General features: G+C 37.3%; 1 protein-coding gene across 1 annotated transcript in view; it reads right to left on the reverse strand.

Annotated features, from left to right (window-relative positions):
- The window catches only part of LYST (lysosomal trafficking regulator), a gene marked incomplete at both ends in the record, with an annotated part of 61,996 nt that extends 37,453 nt beyond the window's left edge, over nt 1-24,543 (reverse strand). The window contains 15 exons of the mRNA XM_082277002.1: nt 1,470-1,715; nt 3,225-3,415; nt 4,789-4,949; nt 6,356-6,529; nt 7,309-7,453; nt 8,539-8,962; nt 10,020-10,129; nt 10,955-11,021; nt 11,748-11,974; nt 14,344-14,500; nt 15,151-15,312; nt 16,573-17,605; nt 19,252-21,328; nt 23,371-23,461; nt 24,352-24,543. Of these exons, the coding sequence (XP_082133128.1) occupies nt 1,470-1,715; nt 3,225-3,415; nt 4,789-4,949; nt 6,356-6,529; nt 7,309-7,453; nt 8,539-8,962; nt 10,020-10,129; nt 10,955-11,021; nt 11,748-11,974; nt 14,344-14,500; nt 15,151-15,312; nt 16,573-17,605; nt 19,252-21,328; nt 23,371-23,461; nt 24,352-24,543 (5,457 nt within the window). The remainder of the gene's footprint in view (nt 1-1,469; nt 1,716-3,224; nt 3,416-4,788; nt 4,950-6,355; nt 6,530-7,308; nt 7,454-8,538; nt 8,963-10,019; nt 10,130-10,954; nt 11,022-11,747; nt 11,975-14,343; nt 14,501-15,150; nt 15,313-16,572; nt 17,606-19,251; nt 21,329-23,370; nt 23,462-24,351) is intronic.
- Nucleotides 24,544-26,466: the final 1,923 nt, after the last annotated feature.

The following is a 26,466-nucleotide window of genomic DNA, read 5'->3' on the forward strand; positions in this document are numbered from 1 at the left end:
CCAGAAGAAAAGCTTTGTTGCACTCCTAAATAACTACTTCTGGATTAAATCTCTTTTGTCTATGTGTGTACATGCAGATATTATGCTTGAGGTGCTAATTTCTACTGTGCTAAATTACTGCTATGGAAATAGAAGTCACATTACAAAAACCCCTTTCTAAAAAAAAAAAATCTGTTCTAAATAAATTTTAAGCAGAAGGTACTTGCCATACTACAAAGTCACAAGGTCATGAAATAAATGAGCCACTAATAAGAATAAACTGTTTGCCCTGAAAAAAGTATTTTTCTTAAGTGTTTAAGGAAAGCTATAAAAAAGTTCCTGAAGTTCTAGACTAAGTCTAGCTGTAAATGTCAAACATTAAAGTTTTATTTTATCCATAAAGAGACAAGCAATTTGATAGATGAAGACCATGAACCCTTTTCCCCCTCTTTGCTTTCTACAATTCTTGAATCCCAAGAGCAACTACTATTTTTACCAAAAATGTACAAGAATGAAATCTCACATTAATGGAACTTCAGTTCCTATAGGTTCCCTTGACATGTACCTGTTAATTCTGCTGCACTTACACATTTATACACCTGTATTATAAGACCTGTATTGTCTCACAGCTGATCTATTTGCCTTACTGATGCAAACAGTCTTCAGCAGGATCTATAGAAGATACTTAGCATAAATTTACATAATACAATAACATGGATTAGGATTTTCTCCTCAGATTTCACTATCAGTGGTAAAATTACAACAGGCAGTGTCTTTATAATCATATCTAATGTGCATTTGTTACTACTCTTGCCATACCTTTCAGAACAATGCCAGAGGCACACAAATCAGACAAGTCTTAGGCCTACATTAGTATTTTGTATTAACTGTAGTACTTCAGAGACTGCTAGCACAAATATTAGCCTCTCCATGTAAAGGCCACAGTTAAGCAGTAACTAAGTTACAGCCTTCCTATTTTTCAAATTGCAATTTTTATTAGGATAAGCCTTTGAACACAGCTGAACAGTTATCACCAAAAAGCTCTCACTAGTCATTAGATAAAAATAAAGCTTTGCATACCATGTAGTTTCATATTTATTCATACTTGCATTTTGAGTATCCTGTGGTTAAAGATATGCAATGAATTTAGGTGCCTCAAAAGAGACCAAAAATATAATCAGTTCTACAACACCCTTAAAAACAATCTCTTTTGATATTTAAAAGCCTCATTTCTAAATCAGAATGTAACACCCCATCTTACATATTGGCAATATTATAAAAGCCATAATGCAATAGAACTATAATTACATTTCCAGTTTAAGACAACCTGCATGATGCAGTCTTATGCCACAGATATTTCAACAAGTTCTCTTTAACAGAAAAGCATCACATGCAGACTAGAGCAAGGCAGCTAGAACAATGATTTTCTACCCAAGATACAAGGAAAATTTTATATGGGAGAACAGATACACACACACCCCTCCCCTTACCCTAGCAAAGAGGAAAACAAATGCACCAGTTCCTCCAATTTCATGTAGTATACTCTGCAGAGTTTTATATTCAACTGGCTGAAGTGCTTTTAGGTGATGAGAGTCCAATACATTGCTCTGAACTTCTTTCAAACTGAAAGGTCTCTGAGAAGGTACAGTTTTCACCTGACCCTTCAGTCTAATGACAGGCTCGTATATGGTGTACTGACCAGGGCAGCTTGTGGTATAAACAACAGCAAGACTCTCCTGAAAAAAAAAAAGGAGTTTAAATTTTTTTCTACAAATTTAATACCAAAACCCACACACACCAAGGACACAAAAAAGCCAAAGGCAAAAGTCACCTAACAGCAAGTTGTAACAACTGTGGCAGTTCATTTCTACTGTAGCGTTAACAGGCACTGAGGTTGCGTGTGGATGCATGTACACTAAAACGCGACAGGATTTCCAAATGTTAGCTAACTCATGCAATAGCTAAAGCATAGAAAATTAAGAAAATGCTAAGAAATTTCACTGAGGATCCCCCTCTCATTATCTGAAGAATTACATAACTTTTTTGCATAAAAAACAAAGGTACCGACAAAACTTAAAACAAAATGAGCATATAGAGGCAATGAGTAAATAGTTTCCTTTTCTAAAGTAGCAAGCCAAAATACTGATGCTTATTAAAAACTCCACCAGTTTTTTGTTTTAATTTTATTCTTTATTCAGCTTTGCCATAAGGGAAATTCAACACAAGTTTTGTTAATGAAGAGACTTAAACCAAAGCTCCTATGGAAAGGAACTAAGTTATTTTCACAGACATGTAAAATTATCTTATTTGGATGTTATTTAGAACAGAGAAATAATTTCATTTAAGCAGCTTGCACTCTATGCAAAAGTGCAAAGATTAATTTATCACTTGAGCACAAGTTCTCTCTGGCTATTTGGTGTTCAGTAAGGCAAAATAAGCTTATAAATTGAATGACTGATTTGTTAAGCTCTTATCCCATTCATTCCTTCTTAACCTATTCAAAATTTAGTACCATTGTTTACAAGGATCACATTGAGACAGAATGATCCTTTGCCCACAAAATGAAATCAGGAAAATCCCTCTAGTGGGAACAATTCATACAGCAGGAATTACTAGCGTATGAATTCCCAGAATATAGCAGGCTTCACTGATAAGCAAGTTTTATTTTTTCTTCCTCTAGCCTAAGAGTATTTGCACCTGAATCTAGCAGGGCTGTTTCAGCTGGAAAAGATAACAAAAGCAGTATCTGCCAGCTGGAAAATGACTTTTCAGCTAAACTTGATGCAAACCTACTCCCTTCAAAACCTTCAAGGAATTGGGATGAATTCTTTTGCTTTCTTAAAGCCAGATAAATCTTCATTTCTCCTCTCAGTTTTAATCTTAAAAGGTTAACTTAGCAGTCCTTGGCTACCTTTACACAAATGGAGGGAAGAGCTACGTATCCATTCTAGAGCTTTTGGAGGTGCCTGTTTATCCACTATGATTTATGTGCAGTATTATTTATAGATGCTGGAACATGTAGAAATTTTCAGAACCCAACCTAAAGCAAGATGAAATGGTCACCCTGTGTGGAGTTCAGCTCCCATTAAAATAAGTAGGAAGAGCCCTGCAGTGATTTTAATGAGAGGAAGATTCAATCCTCTCTGCTTTGATCAATGAAGCACTTTGGGAGACAGCAGGAAACATGTTGCCACTTTCTTAATCAATTCTAAAATATTAAGGAACATTTTTAAGTAGAAACTTACAATTAAAGGCCCAACATCCACTTCCTTTTTTGCCATGAAGAGCTCCTTAATTTGTTCACATTGTAGAATCTCTTTACTTATGTACTTAGAGAAGTCAGACAATGTTTTGCCATATTTACAAGGCATTATAGATGTGAAGTCTGGGCCACATGTGTATAAGTAAAATGCTTCCTCCAGTCCAATATTTGCACCTAAAATCCAGATAATAATCTGTTAGCTCTTGACTATACAATAAGGCAAAATTCATACATTGGTTAGCAGGATCAGAGACTTTACAAGGAATATCACCAACTGGATTTTGTAGGCTCTGATGATAAAACAATCAGTGCAGCCTTACGCTTGCTATTAGCCACAGTAGATCAGTGACTTCTGACATATCACAGGCCAGATCAACTCAGTGGCAAAGACAACTGAAACCAAGCCAGGAAAATGACCTGCATGAACTGAAGATCAACATCTCTGAGTAATTTCACTTTTTAAAATTAAAAAGTCATCTATCCAAGCCTCCTCAAAGCTTTCAAAGCATAGCAGGATTACAGATAGAAACAATATGCTGCATTGTCTTGGGGACTTGGGTAGTGACTGAGCAGGATGCAACAACAACAGCACACTACAAGTGACAGAAGGGAAAAAAATCCCATAGGAGGTAGAAGACCAAATGAATCTTCCCTTTCTGGGCAGCACATCTTGGGTCATCTGTGACCTGAGAACACAAGCCCAAAAGAAGCACCCAGAAGCACCCAGGTCTGATGTGTGGGGGCATGACAACTGTACAGCAGCAAATCCAGGGCTCTCTGCATATGTCAGCTATGCAGGCAGTAGGCACATGGCAACCAGACCATGTAGATTCTACAGGTTACATTTATGACAAGTATCTTGCCTATGCCCACACAAATACACAGCTACACATACAAGACCTGTATGCGCCACACACCCTGGGCAAACTGATCTCGCTTGTGGAGTAGTCCTGACTGGGCCACAGCACCTGAAATGCCAGGTGACAAAGCAGCAGGGTTCCAGCCTTCAGCATTAAGCAAACAGTCCAAAATACTAGATAAAACTTCCCAAGGAAGGAGGAGAATTATACATCTAAGAAATCCCCAGAGTAACACTACAAGTTCCAGAAATAAGCATGCTTAACTCAGCATTCAGTGGTTCAGATTTTGTTAATTTTTTTATATGCTTCAAGTGATTTGAAGCTAGCAGCAGGTAATTGAAATCAATTTTCCAGGTAAGAGACTGAGTGCTTTAAGAAAAAAAATAGAGCAAATATCACTATCTCTCTACTCCCTATCCCAAGGTATTATTTTAAAAAATTCTGAAAAAATTGCCAATTATGGCACTAAACAGAAAGCAAGAGAATATGGCAGAAGGACACATTAGGAAGTATCCAATACTGAAACATTTGCCTACATTCTCCCTGACATATTATGCTGCTAAAGGGTGTATTGTTGTTTTTACTGTAAAAACTTGGCATGTTAAACAACATATTAAAATAAGCATTTGATTTTGGAGGGGAAAGAGGAAATGAACACTCATTCAAGGAAAAAGCATAAAAAAGTACCATTAAATAGAAGCAGATTTCCAAGATCCCATCTACCCGACAATCGAAGCAAATCTTCTTGGGATGATGTACAATGGCCAATCATGCAAAATGTTTTGTTACTGTCAGATGATAAGCTTGTTTTCCTCGGTAGTGCAAAATCTAAATTAATTTCACATTGCCTAAAAGTACATATAAATAAACAAGTTCAAATATTAAGAACTGATCAAAATTGCTATCTAAGATATCCAGCTTACATTTAAAATTCATTTTAATATTCAGTAGATGAGAAGCCATGCTGTCATCAATGCTAAATTACCTGAAGTCCTCTTCAACTTCCAGGCACCTTAAGACTCAGTAACAATGATATATGTATTCAAATACTGCACAGAACAGATGAATAGAGTCCCAGCTAGGGCTGCCATGAAATCAAGTTTTCCTAGCTCTGAAATACCTTCCTTCTTTCCTCTGACCTCAAAGTGGAAATGGTATGAGCACTATACACACTTTTAAAATACCACAATTTTTCGAGCATTTCTGCTATTCCTAACAAGTCAAAGCCCTTTGAGTATGCTAAAGCATATCATGAAAACTGTGGCTCACATATGCTGGAAAACACCATGTTGAGGATTTGCTTGTACCAGGAAACATTGTCAGAATTGGTGTGCTGCACAGCCACAGGCAATAAGCCTGATGCTTTCAGAAAGCATCCAATTAACTTTATGTGCCTTTATATAAACAGACTGATTGGACTGTAAAGGTCATTCAAAGCTTCCTGAAAGAGCCTAACTATTAGCAAACTAGCAACTAAATCTATATACAGAGAGGCCTCAACAACTACACATGGGGAGAACATTGTAGTATTTTTAGCTTCCTCCCATATCTCCATATTTGGACTTTATTGAATACCAGCATGCACAGGCTTAACATAGCCCTCACAGTCTGGACTTTAGGAAGAAAGGGAAAAGACTGTGATATTTAATAAATTCATTTTTCTCTAATCAGTAAACAATTCATGCACATACAGGCCCACTCAACCTAGTATCAAGTACCTCACTTAGGAGCATGGACCTTAACTTTGCAGTGGAAGTAGTACTTCTCACTGTCAGTTCTTCTCTAAAGTATTTTTTAACTTCTTCCCTATTCATTTCTCTCAGTGGAACAAAGTGACTGCCTTTTCTCCGACTCCTCTTAATTCCTACTTTCAACAATATTGCCAGTACCTGACCTACACCTCCTTAATTTGGATTCATCCAGATACATTATGTCTACTGCTAACTTCATGCCATAGCTTATTTTGGCATTTACTCAAAATCTTGTAGTACTTCCCTCTTTCACTTATTTGTGATGAAAAAAACCATTGATGTTAGCACTGGTCCATGGTATAAACTGACAATTCTCAAAGTAATCCATGAATATTCCTGATACCTCTAAAGAATTCGGAGCAGTGTAACGCATCCCCTTCTCCTATCCTAGAAGACTACTCAGCCATAACTGCAGCTTGCACCAAAATATTGCAGATGTTTTCCTTCCAGACTATATCTTTTAAAGAAGATAAATACCTAGGTACAGCTAATATGTTCTTTACCTCTGACCAGAAACCCACAGGAACAGCTTTCCATGGAAATTTTTCTTGCCTTCTGGCTTCTGCAGATATTTTAATGCCAAATGCTGCCACCTGCCCACAAGGAAAATGTTCTCTGGAGACTCAGCCTGTGCCAGCAGACCAGCTTTCATCTCATCATTCGGATCCATGCACATACTATGCAAACAGCAGAAAAGGAAAAATGAGGGGGTGTGTTTTCACATTTGCATTTTAAGCCACAAATCTACTCATTTTGGCCTCAGTTAATTTAAGATTGCATTCCTTAACTCTGACAAGTAGTTTTTTGGATCACAGTTCTATTTTTAGAGTGCTCAACATAACCTAGGGAAATCATCACAACACCTTCAACTTAGTTATTTAACTTGTCTGCATAAATCTGCTTACATTTAAGATAAAGATATCTCTATTTCAGAGAAAAGTTATATTTAATTTATTGAAAACATGCAGGTGCTTTGAACACTGAAATAAAGTGTTCTAAAATTGCAGTTTTAGACACATTTCAAAGATACTTAAGGATTATTTATAAGAAATAAATTAGGGCTAAAATGTGCTCAGAAGATTAAAACCAAGACTGTCCCAGTAAATATTACACAACAGCAATTTTCACAGCTGAGGTGTGAAAACCTACAGCTGCAAAAACCTTTTCCATCTTCACACCTTTATTGTGTCATTTCACTAAAACTTGAATCGCTACCTTGTGGGCAGTTATTTATAAATGACTACATGAAACATGAAAGACCAGAGCTTAACAGCTGAAGCTGATAAACCTGTATATCTGTATCCAATACGCTTACTTGATGTTGCCCCATCAGTGTGCAAGATGTCTCTACTATAGAAATTAGTTCTCTACTCTCCATCAGTATTCTCTGCAAGCTGCTACTAGAAGTAACAATACAATACGTCCACCAGACTGCTTCTGGACTAATACACCATACCGAAATATGAATGCTCCAGTGTTCAAGTCTGCCCAAACTTGTATCATCAGAGCTTTGGAACCCAGGGAAATGATATGAATACAGCCATCTTCAACAAGTTTATCTCCCAGGCTTGGATATTCCATTCCTATAGACTTTGTTTCTTCTAGAAATATAAACATGTTGCCATTACAATTCAATACAACAACAATGCTTTTCACAGCATATATCAAGTGTGAAAAGAAACAGTTCAGGTACTGCATAGAACTGGGGGGTTTTTTTATTAAGGTGGTTTGGTTTTGTTTTTTTTAAGTGGGCTGACTAATATGCTTGATTCTCTTCAGAAACCTAGGTCTCAAACTGAAACTTAACATTAACTCAGCACTTCACGTGTTTTTGTTTGTAATGTGTAAATCCACTGAGCTGAAAACACTCCACCAATGATGCTTTTGACATGCCATATCATAATACATTCCTATGCTGAACTATCAGTATGCACCAAGAAATCTTCAGTTTTCTTCACAAATCATCCTACCCTTAAAAAGCATGATCTTGTATCTTGTATTCTTACTTTACCAAGCAAAAGCACAGACCTAACAAAAGCAACTCTAGTGAGTTCCAAGGTTCAGGGTTGGGTTTTCCCTCCTTTTATTTAAATACAAAGAGAAGGAAAAAAGAATAAAGGTATTCCAAGTGTTGCGAGTGGGGGACATTTTAAGTAAGAAATGTTTCCCCCTACAAATTCTAATCCAAAATATTCTGCTCAGAACAGTTTGGGAGCAAGTGAGTCTCTACAAAAGTATAAACAAAATTATTGCACAGCTATTGGCATTTACATGGTGCACACACAAGGAAGAGTTAAGAGGATTTATACTGAGTCAGCCTGAGACTTGATCATCAATACATGAAATCAAATAAACTTGAGCACTTTTTCTCCATGACCACAGCTGCAGCATTTACTATTTTCATCATAACATGAAGTAGCATAAATGTTACTAAAGTTACAAATTCAGTAAGAATACTAAATTTTTAAGGAAGCAGGCATTAATCTAATTTAAGCACTAGGTGTGGAAACATTGTATCTGTAAGAATATGATACAGTAGTCATAAAAAGACCAGAAATACTACCACTGCGCTGTTTAATATCAATCATAAAATTTCAAACTTTTGTATATGGTAGATAGATTAATAATATTTGTAACCAGAGTCCTTCAGTGCTACCTAAATAGAAACAAAGTACTATATTCTCACCTGTGCTGTCAAAACTGTTCTCTCTTACAGCTATGAGTCTGCTTCTTCTCTTGACTTTTTTCCCCTTTTCTGTTGAATTTTCTGTTTCATGAGCATACTCCAGACGAAACCACAGTGAGACACTGAAACCATCAGACATGTGTGGCCAACAGTTTTGTCCAACTAAAGGCAAGTGAATTGGGGCTACATGCCAAGAAGAAAGTAGCTGGTGACTCAAGTTTTCACCATCTGCCTCTTTCTTACTCTGTGACAATTTTGCTCTTTTTAGTAGTCCAGCAGTTTTACTGTTGGAAGTGCCAGCACATTTTTGTGAGGAACTGCTACTCAAATTTGTGCCATTTAGCAAAGGGAAGGCAAGGTACTGTAGTGGATTCATATAAATATTAGTGTCTACAATCTTCAATACACCCTTGAGTAGTATCTCCTAGAAGAAATAAACCAAACAAATGAGGGAAAAAAAAAAAAAAAAAAAAAAGAGAAACTGTTCACACCATGTAGTCAAGTATCATGCAACTAAATAGAAGCCTACTCATCATTTACACTTGGATTCATGTTTTTCCAAGGGAGGTGGACTTATATATCCAAGCCTACACACATTTGCAAAAGCATCAGGTAGCAACTTCAACAGACTGTGGCCCAACAAAGCTCTGGAGAGTCAGTCTGGGCACATCAGACTTCAAGTTTCCACGCTTAGGAATCAGCTGAAATGCAGCAGGTGGTCATTGCACAGTCTTATCTGATTTCTGTTATGTGCAAAAAAAGACTGCACCTTTTACCCTGTGTTTGAGGCTGGTTAAGAACGCACACACAGGCCACCACTTTGTTATTTTGCATAACCAGTAGCAAAACTAGCTGAGCCCTTATGCCAAAAAAGTTTCTCTTGTTAATTTGGCCAATAATTACAAGCTACCATTGAAAAATTGACTTGTGAGTCTTTGTTTGGTTTAGTACTATTTCACACTGCACAGTCATTTTCTTATTTTCTTCGACTTGTATTTTTCTACAGACTCTTACACAAACCAACAGAGTTATTTCAGCAGTATATCCCACACAAGCAGTAGATTCCAGCATTACACAAACCAGCTTAGGACACTTTTGAAGGTAATTCCTGCTACTATAGCATTCCTGAAATAGTGAGATGCTTCATAACTTTAAAGGAAGTGCTTCAGATTTTACAGTATTATTGTTCTGCTATCCATAACCACAATGTCAGCCTCCCTGAGAGGATTCTTGATTTGTTGTGCTGAAGAGAATTCCCAAGAGCAACATACCCTCCAAAACCCTTCTCTTCTTATCTCCTCTTTCCTTTTCAAGTTTTGAGAATGAACTATTTCTACAATCAAATTTTATTTGCTCTGATAGTTCGAACATTGCTGTTCATCTCCTTATTTCCCAAAGTTCTTGGACACAAAAGGATTTTCTTTTTGCTTCATTTTTCTCATTAAACCTCTGAATTTTGCTATGTGCTACTCCATACATACCGTACAAGGTGTCTTCTCCAAAAATATCCTCAGAAGAAGGGTTAGCTCTTCTGAACAGGTCCGTGAACTCATCAAGGAGACTAGCAGATCTACCAGCACCATCTGGCATGCTAAAAATAAGGAGACAATAATATTGTTGAAATGAATTTTTTTGAGCTTTAAAAATTCATATTCTATACTATTATGGGGAAAGATTAACTTGGAATTCAATGTGTTTTTCAAAGACATTTCAAATTAAGGAAGCAATAACAATTACAAGATGAATTCTAGAGAGATCCAACAGTACTTCCTGACACTACCATTCAAAATTTCATTGAATCAATCAGTGCTACACTAAATTTTGTCCCAGGTTTGCAAAATGGAGTCTGAAAGTCTGAGAATCAAGTGTCTGCCTTGCAAAGGCTCTCCACACAAAGCCACCACGGATCCAAGTCCTGGGATGGGTTTACATCATCTCCTGGTTGTGAAGCACTCTCATTATGTGAAACTATCTTAGGGCAAGCATTTCATCTGCTTCCACATTCTTAGATTAGCTATCTGCTTTCCAGTTAGAAATAAAACTCAATGCATCATCAAGATCTGTGTTACAAAGAAATTGGAAATAAGGACTTATGTTGTGATGGAATGAGAATTCATCAGCTGCTATTTTTTCCAAGCAATGTTTAACACTGTCACACTAGTGTTTATGGTTTCAACTATCATTTTCAGATTTGCCAGTATTTGTTTAACTTATTTCCACTAGCTCAGAAATAACCCTATATTTACACTAAAGTTGCACAAGTTTCTTACAAGTTAAAAAAGCAGCTGTGTAAATTCACACATGCCAACGGATTTCCTTTGTCAATTTTGCACTTGTACTGTGAACTAAAAAGTTCGACTGTGTATACATTAAATTTTAAAAAACAATATTTAAGTTACTTGGATCTTTAACTCACCATGAAAACTAGATTCTGTTTGTGTTAATATATTCATAAATCCTCCCAAAAGATGTTTAACAGCTCCCTGTTAAAAAGAGTAGGTAAAATGAATATCTGAAGAATATACACCTGCTCAAAGAACTAAGAAAGAAATTCTTCCAATCAGTTCCTGCCTACTATTGATTTTAATGATAATTCCGATTACTTGAAATTATGGACTTTTTTTATATTTGATGAATAATCTTTCTGTAGTTCAGTTGCAGAAGAGAGACTTTGAAATTCAAATTACTATCTTTTGCAGGAGGGATACTCAATTCAGTTATTAGAAAAACCTATCAGAGGACATGAACATTTGCACAACTAATTCCTAATACAAACTTTTGACAAAAAAAAGCATGGAATATTTTTGAGGTACATGACTCACAGTTTCTAAAAGTGTAAATTCACACATGCCAACGGATAAAAGTTTAGAATGCTTACATATGCACACATACAAGCAGATATCTGCCTGTTTTTCTTAAGGCTGTGACAATCACCAAATCTATCTCTCTCTCTAGGGATTGAACAGTCTTGATTAAAAAAGACACCTACAAACTTAAAAACTTTGCAGGACAAATACCTTTCAATAAATTACTCAGTTCCTGGTAACTTAAATGCAATGCAGTGGACAATATCAGTAATTTACACTGTTTCACATCTTATCAAATCCCATAACAAGTGAGAATATTCAAGATCACTCTATTAGGTACTACAAAATTAAAGAAAAGATACACAGCTGCTAAACTGTTGCCTCTGTTAATAACATTTTTACCTGTTCTATAAGTACAGTGGCATTTCTCTCCTTCTGGTTGATGATTTTCAGGCAGCTTTGGAATATATGAGCAAGCACATCTAAACTTGCATTACCAGCTGAGAGCAAGTTTAATTCTAACATGCAGATTTCAGGATACATTAATTCTCCTTGATTGATGTGTTCAGCTAGGTCATTAAAATAACCTGAAGCACCAGTACATCCTGGTTCTGCTTTTGCATCTGCTCCTAAAAAGAAACCACATGTGTCTTACTGAAACTTACTCAGCCAAATACAGTTTGCATGACTTAAGCAGAACATCCAAGGACATATCTCCAACCTTCTCATGGTACAAACCAAAAATAGTCACTAGGTTATAAGCAATTTTCCCAAGTTAGCATAATTCGATACTCTGCTTCAGATTTTCCTATTTTCCTGCTAACACAAGGGCAAGGATGCAGTTTCTCCCATTACATGCGCTTAAACTATCTGGCTTAATTTCCTGTGAATTGGACACACATAGTAATGGCAAAATATGCAGTTCATGAAACACAACAGTAAAATCATTGTAACAGAGGCTCAAGCTTCTATACAAAACTTTGAGCCTCCCAAGATAGGAAATACATTTAAATAATTTCATATTAAAATTCTGGAGGAAGCAGATTGTTATTTAACTCAGAAAATACACATGACAGAATATCTGCATGACAATCACAGAAAAAAAACCCCAAACATGTAAACCTCCCCTATTACATTTTGGAGAGACTTTAAAATACATTACTTAAAATTATTTGGTACAGACACATGCTACATGCAAATGTATCATGGAAGTGTTTCAGATTAATTTCTTAGTTCAGAAATGCTTTTAAAACATTATAAATCTATTGACAAAGCCTAGTCATGCAGATAAACAGCAGCAGTTTGATGCAGCTCTATTAAAGGCCATTACCGCTCATGCTGATCTCATACCAGAACATATGCACCCAGATGTGCTCAGCACAAAGGAAAAAATTAAAGCAAATTCATGTTTAAAATTAAATATGCAAACAGAATACAGCAAGATATGAGCACATCAATTGTTTAGAATAAAAAGAAGTGTCATATAACAAGGGGACTATCAAGTCAAATGAAGCATGTGATTGGGAAAAGCCAAATAGTGCTTGACAAACCTGATTGCCTCCCACAAGCGAGTAACCTGCTGGGGTGACATGGAATGAGGAGCGGATGCTGTCTACCTGTATTTCTCCAAGCCTTTCCATAGTTTCCCAAAGGCTCCTCCCAGAGAAACTGATGCCTTAGGGTGGAGACAAGGGGTCTGTGCAGTGGGTGGGCACTGGCTGCCTGGCCACACCCAGAGGGGGTGGTAAATCCTTTTCAAACTGGAAACTGTCACAAGTGGGGTCCCCAGGGATGGATTTTGGGTCCAAGGCTGTTTAATACCTTCCTGAGTGCTCTGGGTGATGGGACCAATCTCCCCTGATGGAGTTTGCCAGTGATACCAAACTGAGTGGTGAAGTGGACACGTGGGAAGGGAGAGCCAGCCTGCAGGAAGACCTGCATAGGCTGGAAGAGTGGGCTAACAAGAACTTTATCAAGTTCAACAAGGAAAAATGTAATGTCTTGCACATGGGAAAAGAGAATCCAGGAGTGCAGCACAGGCCGGGATCTGCCTGTCTGGAGAGCTGGGATCCCAGTGGACAGCAACTTCAGTATGCCTCAACATGTGCTGCTGTGGCAAAGAAAGCCAATGGGATGCTGGGCTGCATCAACAAGGACACCACCAGGAGAGAGAAAGAAATTATCCCACTCTACTCAGCACTATCAAGCCTTACCTGGAACTCTGCGTTCAGTCTTTGTCCCCACCATGCAAAAAAGACAAGATGAAAGATTGAGAGAACTGGGCTTGCTCAGCCTTGAGAAAAGGCAACTTGGAGGACATTTTACCACCATTTAAAAGGTGTCTATGAAGAAGGTAGACTTCTTTTTTCCAAGGAGTCACATGGACAAAGCAAAGGGTAATGGGTACATGTTACTTCTGGGGAAATTCCATATAGATGCAACAGGAAAGTTTTCCCTAATGAGAAATCAGTCACTGGAATAAATCTCCCCAGGGAAGGGGTAGATTCCCCAGCATTGGGCACTTTAGATTCAAATGGACAGGGCTCCAAGCTATCTTGTCTAGATTGTGCCTTCATCAAAAAAGGTTGAACCAGATGATCCTTGTGGTGCCTTTCAATCTGGTATTCTATAACACAATTAGACTATTTAATTTTCACCAGATAGTTATAGTTCTAAAGAAAAAAAATTTGAGCATTGATTTTCAAACATGCTACTGATAAATATCTCTATAGAGTTTCTAAACCACAATAATATATTTGAGCAACATGAGTTTAGAACAAGAGTCACATAAACCGAAACAAGCAAGACAGAACTTCTTCAACACTCAATAAGAATATTTATCATCTCTCCATCCGTAACTCCATCCTACTTAAAGTAAATAAAGTTAATTATTTCTATCTGTTAGAGGTGTTTGCCTTGTTTTGGTACATTTCAAAAGACAAACAAGCTTTGCTATATCATAAAGACAGCTTTGTATATTCAGAAAGTTCCCATTTACCTTCATTCTTAGTTTCACTATCATCAGGGTTACTTTCACTATCTGCTTCATATCCTTCCTCTTCAGCAAAAAGTTTAAGACTACAGCATTGCAATTCTTCGGTTTCTTCAGAAATTTCTCCAGGTTGTGACACAGGCTCCTTCTCAGTGTAATGGGTCTGTACAATACAGCCAAATAGACTATGATTGGTCAGAAAAAAAAATCTTTGAATCAGAAAAGCAAATAATTTAGAACAATCCAAATGCCTATTTTCTCCAAGCCCATTGGGAAAATAAGCAAATTAATCGTACACTTTCAAGAAACTTGAGATACGTTAAAAATACTCCATTCTTTTGTAAAAAACTGAATCTACAAAGAGGGATTTTTCTTACTGACTACCTAATCAGAGTTTTAGTAAGCAGCATTAAAAGTAACTGTGTTTCCAAATCACTAATCACCATCAGCATGCACCTTGACATTCACTCGGAGGTGAAGATGTTCACAGTCAATAAGGTCACTCAACATCCCTGTTTGAGGCTCTTCCTTTAGGAGTTCATCACACTGTTGTGAGATGAAGGAGTAAAGAGAACATCAGGTTGACTGAGCTTGCTACTTTTTGGGGCATGACTCATTTCTGAGCAGCAAATGTGGGGATCGTATCAACAAACAGCATTCCACTTTCATATGAGAAGCAGAGATTTCATCTTCAACTGTCACAATAATCAAACATATTTAAACATTTCCTGTCAAGTTTACAAAGACCCAGAGAACAAACCTGAGAAAATCTTGCATTATTCAGAATTAGACTGCTTAACTGGTGTTTCATACCTTTTCAATTTTTTCTTCAGAATGATCCAGATCAGCAGAAAAAGTGCCCAAGGCAACTCGAAGCAGTGCTTCAAACAGAGGCTTTGCCAAGTCAGTTTCTACCACTTTCGCCAGAGCAAGCTGCTCTCTGATTTCAAGTAAGATATCATCCACACAGGTATTCTGTGTTTTGGGGGAGAAAAAACATTTTGATTTACGTTACTATTTCTAGCTGACACAAACAGTCTAGCTCTTTCATTTAAGAGCTTCTCCTTCCACCTACACAAATCTTGATGCCATGATGATTTTTTTCTTTTAAACCCCTTTTATACCTTTTTACAACTTCTGTATTCTTAGTGGGTTTTGCCTACATTCTTAAACTTGTTTGTTAAGCTAAGAGATTAAACATTTTAGAAGTTTTGTAGTTAAGGATCAATATGTCCCAGACCCCAAGGTCCTCTCCAGAACACATTTTATAAACTAAGATAAAACCATCCAAGGGAAAGCTCCTTAGAGAAAGAGGGGCTCATTTGAGACTCTCATTAGGGAATTTTTGATAGATATGCTAATTAGTAAGACCTATAATGTTATACCAGATCTTTTGTGGGGTGTGCATTGCAGTGTGCATTGAGACCAGGAAAAAGCATCAATCTGACTTCTCATCTAAAATCACCAGACTTATCCAGTCTCTTGAAATAAAAGATTCATCCTATATGTCATGACATTTAATTGGAACCCACACACTGAAAAAATCTGGCAAAATGCTGTTTTCTACTATTTGCAGGTAAAAGTGCTGTTTCAAAAATAAACATCTTTGAAACAGTTTCAGGTATGCTGTGCATTCAAATCACACCACAACACTACTAGAAGTTAACAAGACAGAGGGTGACATGTCCAAGATCACAAAAGTAATGAGTGTTGGAGACAGAACTCCAGTTCTTTCCTCTACTTAAGGCCTCCTGCTTTGCAACAGATTGCCAAATAAAATTCAAAAGAGCAATTAAAACATTAAAGAAAAGAGGTGTCTTCTGTGAATTAACAACTTCTTGTGGAACACTGAATTAGTCCACCTCTAAGGCTTAAGGAATAATTTTTTCAGGTGTCCTTTCAGTATCTGTGCCCTTCAGTAGTCCTTTCTCAGGCACAAAGCAATGTGAGTCACTATGTATAACGGTGACACCTTGCCTACACAGCTTTCCTGCAGCATCCTTTTCACACACATTCTCCACTGAATACTCTTTCTAAAGAGTATTACTCAAGCAGACCATCACTCTACCAATCTCATTACTTAGCTGTATGCTTTCAGTACTATACAAAATATGGTACCATAAAAACAGCATAAGGTTTTTACCTCCCTAGAAGAACTTTTGACAAAATTACTGTTAAAATAATATTGTATGAAACAAATATAAGCAAAGCAAGCTAGGGAAAGTTGCACAGTACCTGGTGAAACATCTCCCCTTCCATCTTCTGCTGCATGGTGCTTGCACTGTGTAGACAGATGGTCAGCAGAGCTTCTAGAAGTCTGATACCTTGAAGTGCCCACTCAGTCTCTTCTCTTACAGAAGTCCTTATCCCTTCAAGCTTGGCAGCTGAAGTAACTGAAGCATGCTCCATGCTCACAGGGCTGTCACAGGAGACAGAGCCAGGCACCAGCTGTTCAGCACCAGCAAGACTGCCAGAACTATCAAGCTCCAACTGCGTCATCTCTCTGCTTTCAGCCAGCTGAACAGAATCATCCTTGTTGAGAAGCTCAGTACAAGGATTCCCATGTGAACTTCTGCTGCTTTCACTCAATACTCTCTCCCTCTTTTCTCGTTCATTTTCCTTATGTTTTGCAAGTTTCTGAATTATCAGGATTAGTAATCTATGGCATGCTTCAAAGCCTCCAAGTCTATGGAACTGTCTCTGGAAAACTGAACTATACAAATAGATGCAACGACACATGGACCAAATATCTGCAGCCCTATGAATATGTTCCAGAGAGGGCAAAGTAAGGCTTTCCAGGGACAGATAGGGTAATTTGTGGCCTAATGGCTCACTAGCTGTACTATCATATCCTGATGTATCTTCACACTCATTAGCTGAATCCAGATCACCATCTGCTTCTTTACTTACACATAAAAAAGCAACACAGAGGAACAGGTTTATTGTGTTGACATGAATGTCTTGGCTCACAGACTTTTTCTTTTTTGGGTAAGCCTCTTTCAAGCCAGCATAAAACTTGCTCAGGCTTTGAGTAACTTCTGAAACAGCATGCTGGCTACAAAGAGAAGTGGGCAAGTCAGACACAGATTCCTTTTGTTCGCTGTTCAGGCCTTCCAGTTCTGGTGTTGCTTGGTCTTCCTGCTGATCATCGAGGCAGAGTATCAATGTCTCTAACACCTTCAAAGAATGGCTTCTTAATGTATCTAAGTAATTTAGCTCAATCATTTGATTCACTCCATTACAACTCAGAAACAAGTCTCTAATTACCCTGCAAGAGAAAGCATAAGAAAGTTACCTTAATAAAATCAGCCAAACAACTCATGTAAGGTGAGCAATTGCTATAAATTACTTTAAATTAAAGAGAAAAGGAAGTTGTCTGCAGTACTCTAGGATCCTAAGTCAGCATCATCTAGCTGGTAGTGGAAAATTCAACTTTTTTTTGAGATATAATGTAGGAAATACCTCCCGCTAAAAGGTAGACCACAAAAATATATGATGTTCAAAACATTAAACGCGGTTTATTAACTTTACTTATGACATTTTCTCTTTAGTGGTATTTCCTTCCCCCAATTTTTTATTAGCAACTGAAGCTAGTAAGTATCTTTATTTCTCTGTTCTGTGATTTCAACAGAAAGCAGAGATTCCTTCTCAAAGAAACTTGAAGACATACCCTTAGCTATGTCTACTAGTTGCATGGATGATGAATTTCAGATAAATTTAGGAATACCTTTCAAGCACAAGTTTTTGTGCAATTGTTATGCCAGCATATCCAATGACAAAAAAAACTTTCCATATATTTGCTTCCAAGTCTATTTTTCCATTCTTCTACTCTCCAAGTATTATGTTAAGTTCATACAAAATTTGGGGTAAGGATCTGGAAGTTTTTTAACATATTATGTTTGCTTGTAGATATCCACCTTACTTACCTCCCATGTCCTTCCCCACAGGATCAGCTTTTAATCTAACCAAGTTACTCTAGAATCAGAAGAATCATTTACTTGTATATTCCCACCCTTAAGCCAGCAAAAAAAAAAATAGGACATCTTAAACTTTTTTCTTAATCTAAGCTTTATTTCTCTTGCCTCTTTGCCACTAAGTACACTTTCAAAAATGAATAGCTTCTGACACAGTTTAGGTTAGGATAGAAGTTAAAATTGTATGAGATAATCCCTTTACATAAATTGGAGTACTAGTCTACTCGTTGTCTTGGGTAAACCCACTAAATTCACTTCAGGACTCCAAGAGAAATAAAATCAGAAGCTTTCCTTGACAAAAGGACACATTTATATTCTGAAAAAACTTCCATATATTTATTAAACAATTATTTAATCCATTTAATAATGAATAAAGTTTCTATTTTATGCCCTGGGAGAATGTTTGTGCCTTTTTTATGTTTTGGGGTTGTTTTAGTTTCTGTTTTTAAACTATGTTTCAATGAACAGGATTTTGTAAGTTAGAAACCAATTATTTCAGGAAAAGTAAACATCAAGCCTTATTTTTGAAAGGTAGTTTCTATAGTTCCTTCTATTCTAGAAGGAAAAAGGAAACAGAACAGAAAACTAAGTAGTCTAATTCCCACAGAAAAATGACATATCGATCTGTTTAACATTCCAGACTAATTTTAGAATAAGAAATGAAGAGGCAGAGAGTATGTCACACAGGACAAAGATTTTATTTGTTGCTACACAGTTTGGCTTGTTAAAGACCATAACTCACGAGTAAAGAGCCTTCACCTCCTAAGGTTTATGAATCTAGGCTTATACCTTGTTACTCAAGCATTTACCTTGTTGCCACCTGCAATAGCAAAACACTGCCTGGAGTCCAAAGAAAACTTACATTCTGATCAGTAAAAAATATACAAAGCTCAGTACCTAATTAGCATGTTTTCCAATAATTAACAGAAAATCAACCAACCTGGATTTCAGCAACACAGGGAGCATCTGCAAATAAACCTGAAGCACTTCAGAAGGCAAATCCTGGCTATGGTAACTGCACATCTGTTTATCACCTGTACTTATTCCAAGTTGCTGCTGAGCATGGCAAGCTAGCTCAACTCCTCTCTGAAGCACAGGATTATAGATACAGTTATACAGTTTCCACTGGACCACTACATTTCCCTTTTGAATTAAGTGGCAAATATGGCTTGCGATCTGGGTGCCACGTAGTTTGTCTTCTTCAAAAACAATGTCCTGATAAGCCTCCAGTGCATGCCATCTCAACAACATATCTTCAGATCCAGTGCTAGGCAGAATTCCCTGAACTCTGCAAGAGGAACTAGACAAAGGACTGGCATCACTAGAGTTGCCCTGCAAGGCATCTTCCAGCTGAGCAAGCTGATCACAGTCAACAGTACATATATTGCATGATGACTGTATAATTTTTGGAGAGACTTCTGCTCCACCTAGTTGATCCAATATAAATTTGTTAAGGATGTTCAGTATGTGCTGTTGAAAGTTTTTTAGGATTGGCAACTTGGAAGCGTGGAGCAATGGGACAATCACAGACTTCGGGTCCATACAACAACATATTCCTACATTATGTACACCTGAGAGAATTTCAGCACAGGTACTGGTCAAAGAAACTTGCTGCAACAAGTGCAAACACTGGTGTGCACAAACAGCAATGCAGCAGCATCTCTCAGGATAATCGACTTCTCCATCAGCAGTTTCAAAAGGGTTTTTGGAAGCTTGGTTTTTAAAAGCAGATACAGAGAGCCCAGAGAGATCTCTGTGGTGATTCATGAAGTGAGAGTACTCACATCGTCTGTGCCTCTTTCTTGTACACATTGATTGGTGGAGCTGCTCAGATTTCACTTTTTTGACAGTGCTGATTATTTTCATGATGCTGTTGATCAGGGTTTTCAGATGTTCTGAGGCTTCTCCAGGTACTCCCTCATTCTTCATACACAGCCATTCCATTTGAAGCACTGTTACTTCGAACAGCTTAAATCCCTGCTGCTGTATGAACTCATGAACCAGATCTATAGCTTGGCTAAAGTAGAATGGATTAGAGGCTGCACTTTGTAGGCAGCAGATCAAAATCTGCAAGACCCCTTCTATAACCTCAGGTAGAAGCAAGGCTCTGTGACGATACCTAGAAAACATATAGTCATCCTGAACCAGCTGCTGTAGTGTTTTCTTGTATCCTGGAGCAAAAGGACCAGGTTGCTTTTCCAAGCAAACTCTGATTTTTAATGCTGCTTTAAGTAAGTCTGTTAAATTTCTTCGTAAATTGTCAGGCATTGTTTCTGTATTGCTAATGTCTAAAGACATAAGATGTAACACTGTTCGAAAGAGCATCCTCTGGATCAGAGCCACAGGTTCTTCTGTCCACCCTGCAGAAACCACTTCATTTTCTGTGTTACTACTTACATTGCAAGAGTCTCCAAATCCTGATAAGAACTCTGTCAATGTGGGCACAACATTCGCTGAAAGAGCAGAGCTGTGATTCAAAGTAATATCAAATTTGCACACTTTCTCTAGGAGAGACAGTAAGACATGGCATAAGTCAAAAGGAGAGTTATTCATGCTGCTCTCAGAAGTTCCTGCAGCTGGCTCATTCAAAATCTCAAATGCTGGCCTAACTTTGCTGGAACTTTCTAGATTAGGGGCATCAATATTAGAATCTGGTACCACTTCAGCAGGTCGACAATCACTTTTACCTCCAGGGTAGCTGTCCCTACCAGAAGCCATTAAAAAGGGCTGCAGTAACTGGGAGCGTCTGTGTTTTGTTATTACAGCAGTCTTTTCATCGGAATTGCCGTCGGAATCGGACGTGGACAGCTGGGACCTCCGTGCATCTCGCACAGAGTAGCGGTGGGTGGTTTTGCGCAGACGGCCGCTTTTTCGAGAGCGAAGACTGAGTTTCACAGAAGTCTGAAGAAATGAATGAGCGCTTCCATCCAAGCTTAGTTTTTCCTGAGTAGATTTCACAGAACTTGTATTATTCTCTTTGGTCACACATATGTCTACTGTAAAGGGTATATTAAAATCTGTTGAAACAGCAAAATAACAAAGGAACATTAAAGGAGCATTATAATATGTAAAGCATTTTTCCTAATTTTATAGTTAAATACTTCCAGATTTAAAATATGCAGCAAATTTGTATCTCAATAGGTCATGGTTTTGCATATACCTATGTCAGACATTTTCAGTATAAAACAGGCAGCAACAACTCATGTTTACCGGCCATACTGGCTATTTTTAAAGCCTAGACAAATTATTTCATTTTCTATTTAGGGTTAGACAAAAGTGTGCTAAAAGGTTTCCTAAAACTTTGTTGGCACAACTATTCTCAGAAAACCATTCTCAAGACAAGATGTCATCAAGGCAGGTGAAAGAACTTTTTGGCACGCAAACTAAAGGGAGGAAGAAAGGTCTTTTTAACTTGATGCTCCATTGTCACTTTTTGCAACTTAGCTGCTATAGGAACCAGGTGTGTTAGCTCACAGACCTTTTAGAATGCACGAGGACATTGTTAGTGTACTAGTGGTAATAGAAAAAATAAATTTCTCTACTTATTATCAGTGCAAATCTTCAAGTATACAGACCTCAATCTTTACTTCACCACTAATTGCTCCAAATATAAGCAGCAGAAATAAAAGCAGGGGATTTAAAAATAGTCACGACAAAAGGGAGATGGAAATGAATAAAGGTTAGGGTCCTGAATATTCCTACAAAAGCCAAGACAAAATCCCCAACTTTCAAGTAAGCAGTATAAAATAGCAAATACAAAATTTAAATCTGATTCTATGGGCAAGAACATTTTGAAAAATAAAACAGAAGTACCACTGGTTCATTTATATCAGTAAACTCAGATCAAATTACAAAAAAAGCAAGCAGAGAAACAACTCTGCATGTTCTTGGATTAAGTCCATTGTTGTTTTAAAGTAGTGAGAGGACTGTAACGGGATACTTCGGGCAGTAAAATAACTACCATAAAATAAGTGCAAGTATCCTTCACCCCGTAAGTTCAGTATTTAGAAAAATGCCACAGTTAACAACAACAGCCCCCACCCCCACAAAACCCCAGAAGCCCACATAATAGCTATAAACATTATTTGAGCTGAAAGAAAAGATGCTTCCATCTAGCAAGCACTATTGTGCCATGCTGTTTCAAAAGTCATAGTTGTGATACTTAAGGAAGAAATATCATCTACTTTGAAGGCAGGAAATTAACCAGTACTTTACCGAACAAAGGATATCACCTGCACAGGAAGAAGAAAGCTGCCTAACAGGGGAACTTACTTCAGTCCGAGAAAAAACCCAACTACTTAGTGCACAACTGCATACATTGTGCTTACTGTACCAGTACTAAGAGAGGGTAATTCGTAGAAGTAAAAGCTGTGCATTACGTAGTGTGTAAACCACATCTTAAAACCTCTTTACACAACAGCCTTTTAAACTAACTCTGGAAAAGCCACTAAGAGCAACCAAAACATTTCATTAATTCCATCATGCTTACAGGCATGAAAGAATGATGCAACTGAGCAAGCAGGAAAGCTTATTATATAAAAGCTCTATGAAACTGGCCCTTAAAGACTCCAAGTCTACAAACATTAACAAAAGCCTTCAATTTGGAGGAATTTCAAATAGCAAAAAAAACCCTGGAAGAGCTTCAGGTATGAATCCTTAGAAGCTCTCTCAGTCAGGTAACTTCATTTCTTTCACTCTCTTTGTTTTACCCTCTGGGAGGTAAAAGAATGCATCAGACAAATCTAAGAGCCCAAAACAAAACAAAAAAATCTGACTAAGATCACTGCCATTTCATTGTTCAGTTTTTACACAGCAACACAAGCACTGCCTTTCACACTGACCAAAAGCCTTTACCTTCTCTGCACAATTTTCACCTTGCTTGTATGCTGACAGGAGATGGCCATTTTTTAATTTAAATTCTCTGCAGAATTCACATCTTCATTCCACATTAGAGGATATGTGCTACAATGAGCTACTTTTTAGCACAAAGTCCTAGGCTCTATAGTAAAACACAAATCACTTATTTTACATGCTTAATACTGTCAGTGATAAAACATACCTATTGCTTTTTCTTCCTGGACAGGGATTTTCCACACCAATGGCAGAAGGGACAGCAGGAGGGTCAGAAGTTCTTCTCGACATGTCAGCTCCTATGTTAGGAACAAAATAAAACCAAAAGATCTTGTACTTTTAAAAAATAGATTAACCTTCTTTATTTTACCAAGCTAGTCAGCATTCAGTTCCCTATGACTTTCTGCTGTTTTAAGCACTGAAAAAAATGACCCAACTGCAAAGACTGCTATAATAATTAACTCGAGCCAATCAGAAAGCATCCAAGATACTTATTACACCTCTGCAACAGTTTCTATACAAAGCTCTCCTAAAACCTCTTGTAGAAAGAATTACCCAAAAAAACCCCAAAGCCCCACAGAAAACTCAGAAGCACAGAACAGTGATTTTAAAAGTCAACATGAAACCCCCGACAAATTTGAAACTTTGCTCCAAAAATGTAACAGCAAAAAAAATCAAAACTACAGAATAACCACTAAAAACCCTCCATTCCAACTGGGATTCTAACACTTATATACTAAGAACTTCAGTGCAGGAAAGAACTGTAGAAATCAGATTTCAAACACAATTCTTTTATGGGATGCTTTGCAGTGCTATCAGAACAGTTTCAGTCCTAAAGAACAAAAACTTTTAAACACAGAAAGCTGACTCAAGCATTTTGGCACTTTACATCATTCTGGGACATGCAACTGAAGTCTCTTTCCACCCAGCTACTGCACTTGAGCTTCACAGATGCCTTAGGCAAACATGAGCTGGCAAACAGGTATATGATTATCTAGTTTTGCATTTTCAGCTCCTGCTAAAGGACAGAATGCAACTGCAACATACCTTTTTGAATTTCCAGTTTTCCCAATTAACTCATGCACTCTCCCATAAAAAGAAAACCAGCACCAAGAACAACATGAGCCAGAAAAATCCACACAGCCAAAGCTCAATACAAAAATTAAAACCAGTTAAGAAAAGCTACTACCTGATCAATAATTGAGTTCAAAGTGGTAAGCAAAATAAACCCACGGCCTTGAACTAAGTATTGTCCCAGTGCTGCCATATGAGTTTCTTCTTCTTCATCTTCCTTGGCTTCTGTCCTCTGTACCACTGCATTGCACAGTCTGTTGACATCAGTCAAGAATTCCCGTGCCAGTGAGTTACTGGCACTGCTCATGTCTGAGCTGTAAGTAGAGGAAAGGACAGAAATTAACTCCATCAGAAAACACATACCTTTTAGACAAAATACTGGGGGGAAAAAAAAAAAGGAGTGTTTCTTCCCTGTCTCTCACCCCCTCCAAAAGATAGTGTCTGTTAACTAAGGAATCAATATAGCGATGTAGGGTGGAAGGGAAAGAAAAGAATGAACTTAGAGAATTTCAGTGAAACTTTAGCTAACAGCCCAGGACCCCAAACACTGATTTTATAAATCTATCAGGGGAAAGCCTGTGACAGAGCATTCCCTCCTACTGCATAAATGGAAGTTAATGACATTGTTCCAGCTTTTCTTTGTAACCTCTATGCAAGCTTCAACATTTGTCTGCTACTAAAAGGTATTTGGCCTGAAGCATAAGAGCAAAACACACAGCACGTACACATCATTGTACAGAAAACATATTCTTTAATACGTTATTTGAACAATATCACATTATGTATTCCAACAGTATTCAGGCTGTTTCAAATGGAAAAGAAAAAAAAATTATTGAGTTCAGATAATTTTGGGAGTTGCAGAAGTACAATGCTTTAGATTTACAACTAAACCAGAAGGTGTTTTCCTTCTGGTACAACTGAGTGGGTAGCAGTCGCTACTAGAGTGTGCTTAATTCAAGAGACAATTCTGCTGCCACTGTTCAGGAGGAAATACCAAAAACATTGGTTCTGCTTCCCAAACTGATTAATTTTGCTTTGGATGCTCAGCACTAGTACATGAAGAAACATTTAACTCAAACAAGACAAGAAATGCAAGACTCAGCTGTAGAAAATTCTCAAGAGGATCACTGAAGAAAGCAAAACAAAAACAAGAACCAGTGATGGCAACTATGGAAACAAGATGATTTAATCCACATAAACCCTACTTAAGTGCTACAACAGCATATTTAATGCCTATTTCTGTATAAAGAGCTGAAGTAAAAGCTTCAAAAGTCAAGTATTTTCATTATATCCAAGCACAGAATATGCGAAAAAAAAAGCCAAATAACTTTCAGTGCAACATTTAAATATAACAGATGGATTAATATGTAATTATTAGGTAAAAAATTAGACCTTTGAAGTAAAAGCAAGTTTGTTTGCACTAATGGTACAGAAAGCTCCTTCTAGTAGCAAAACTGCAAGCACTTATACATATGACATTCACTGTAGAAGTAACAAAAAAATTCTTACCAGAATCCCTTTGCCAGCTTAGCACATCTATCTCCTATCTGGAAGAAAAAGCAAATATATCTGGAAATATCACTCTTGGTTCACCTGTTTTTAAAAACAGAAAATTATCATGGTTAATATGAAATTGATTTTTTTAAAAGTTATTTTATGATAGCTATTTGAAATTTAGGAAGAGTCCTTGAGGGTTTTTCGAGCTTCAAAGCCCTGGTTTTCACTTTTAGCTTAGGACTGTGTACAACAGAAATATTATTACAGAGAAAATAATTGGCATATATGAGATAAATTAACATAATAAAATTCATTAGTTTTTAAAATGCAAGAGGAGCTAGGTATGCAAGTGTAAATAGTTCCCTCTAGGAACAGTATGAATTTTTAGTGATCACTACCTGCATATATAATATCTGAAGAACTTGCAGCTCCAGGTACAAGTGAGGGATAGCAGGAGAACTGAATTATGCAGTCAGGTGTTGAGTAAATGCATCTTAAATCTGTCCTAGTCTGTCCTGCCAGAATACCAATCTTTATTACACTAAGCACTGGGGAAGATTTAGTTAATAAAAATTGAAAATTTGTCATTGGGAAACTCATCAAGTGAAAAATTATCACTGGGAATGCAAAGGGTCATAACCAAGAAAAGTCTCAAAAACATTAAGCTACTAAAGGTCTCTAAGTGAGCACTCAGAAGACATTTATTATATCCACAGTTAATTTGGGGGGAAAA

Source organism: Coloeus monedula, assembly GCF_965178545.1.
Source record: "Coloeus monedula genome assembly, chromosome: 2".
Taxonomy (NCBI): Eukaryota; Metazoa; Chordata; class Aves; order Passeriformes; family Corvidae; genus Coloeus; species Coloeus monedula.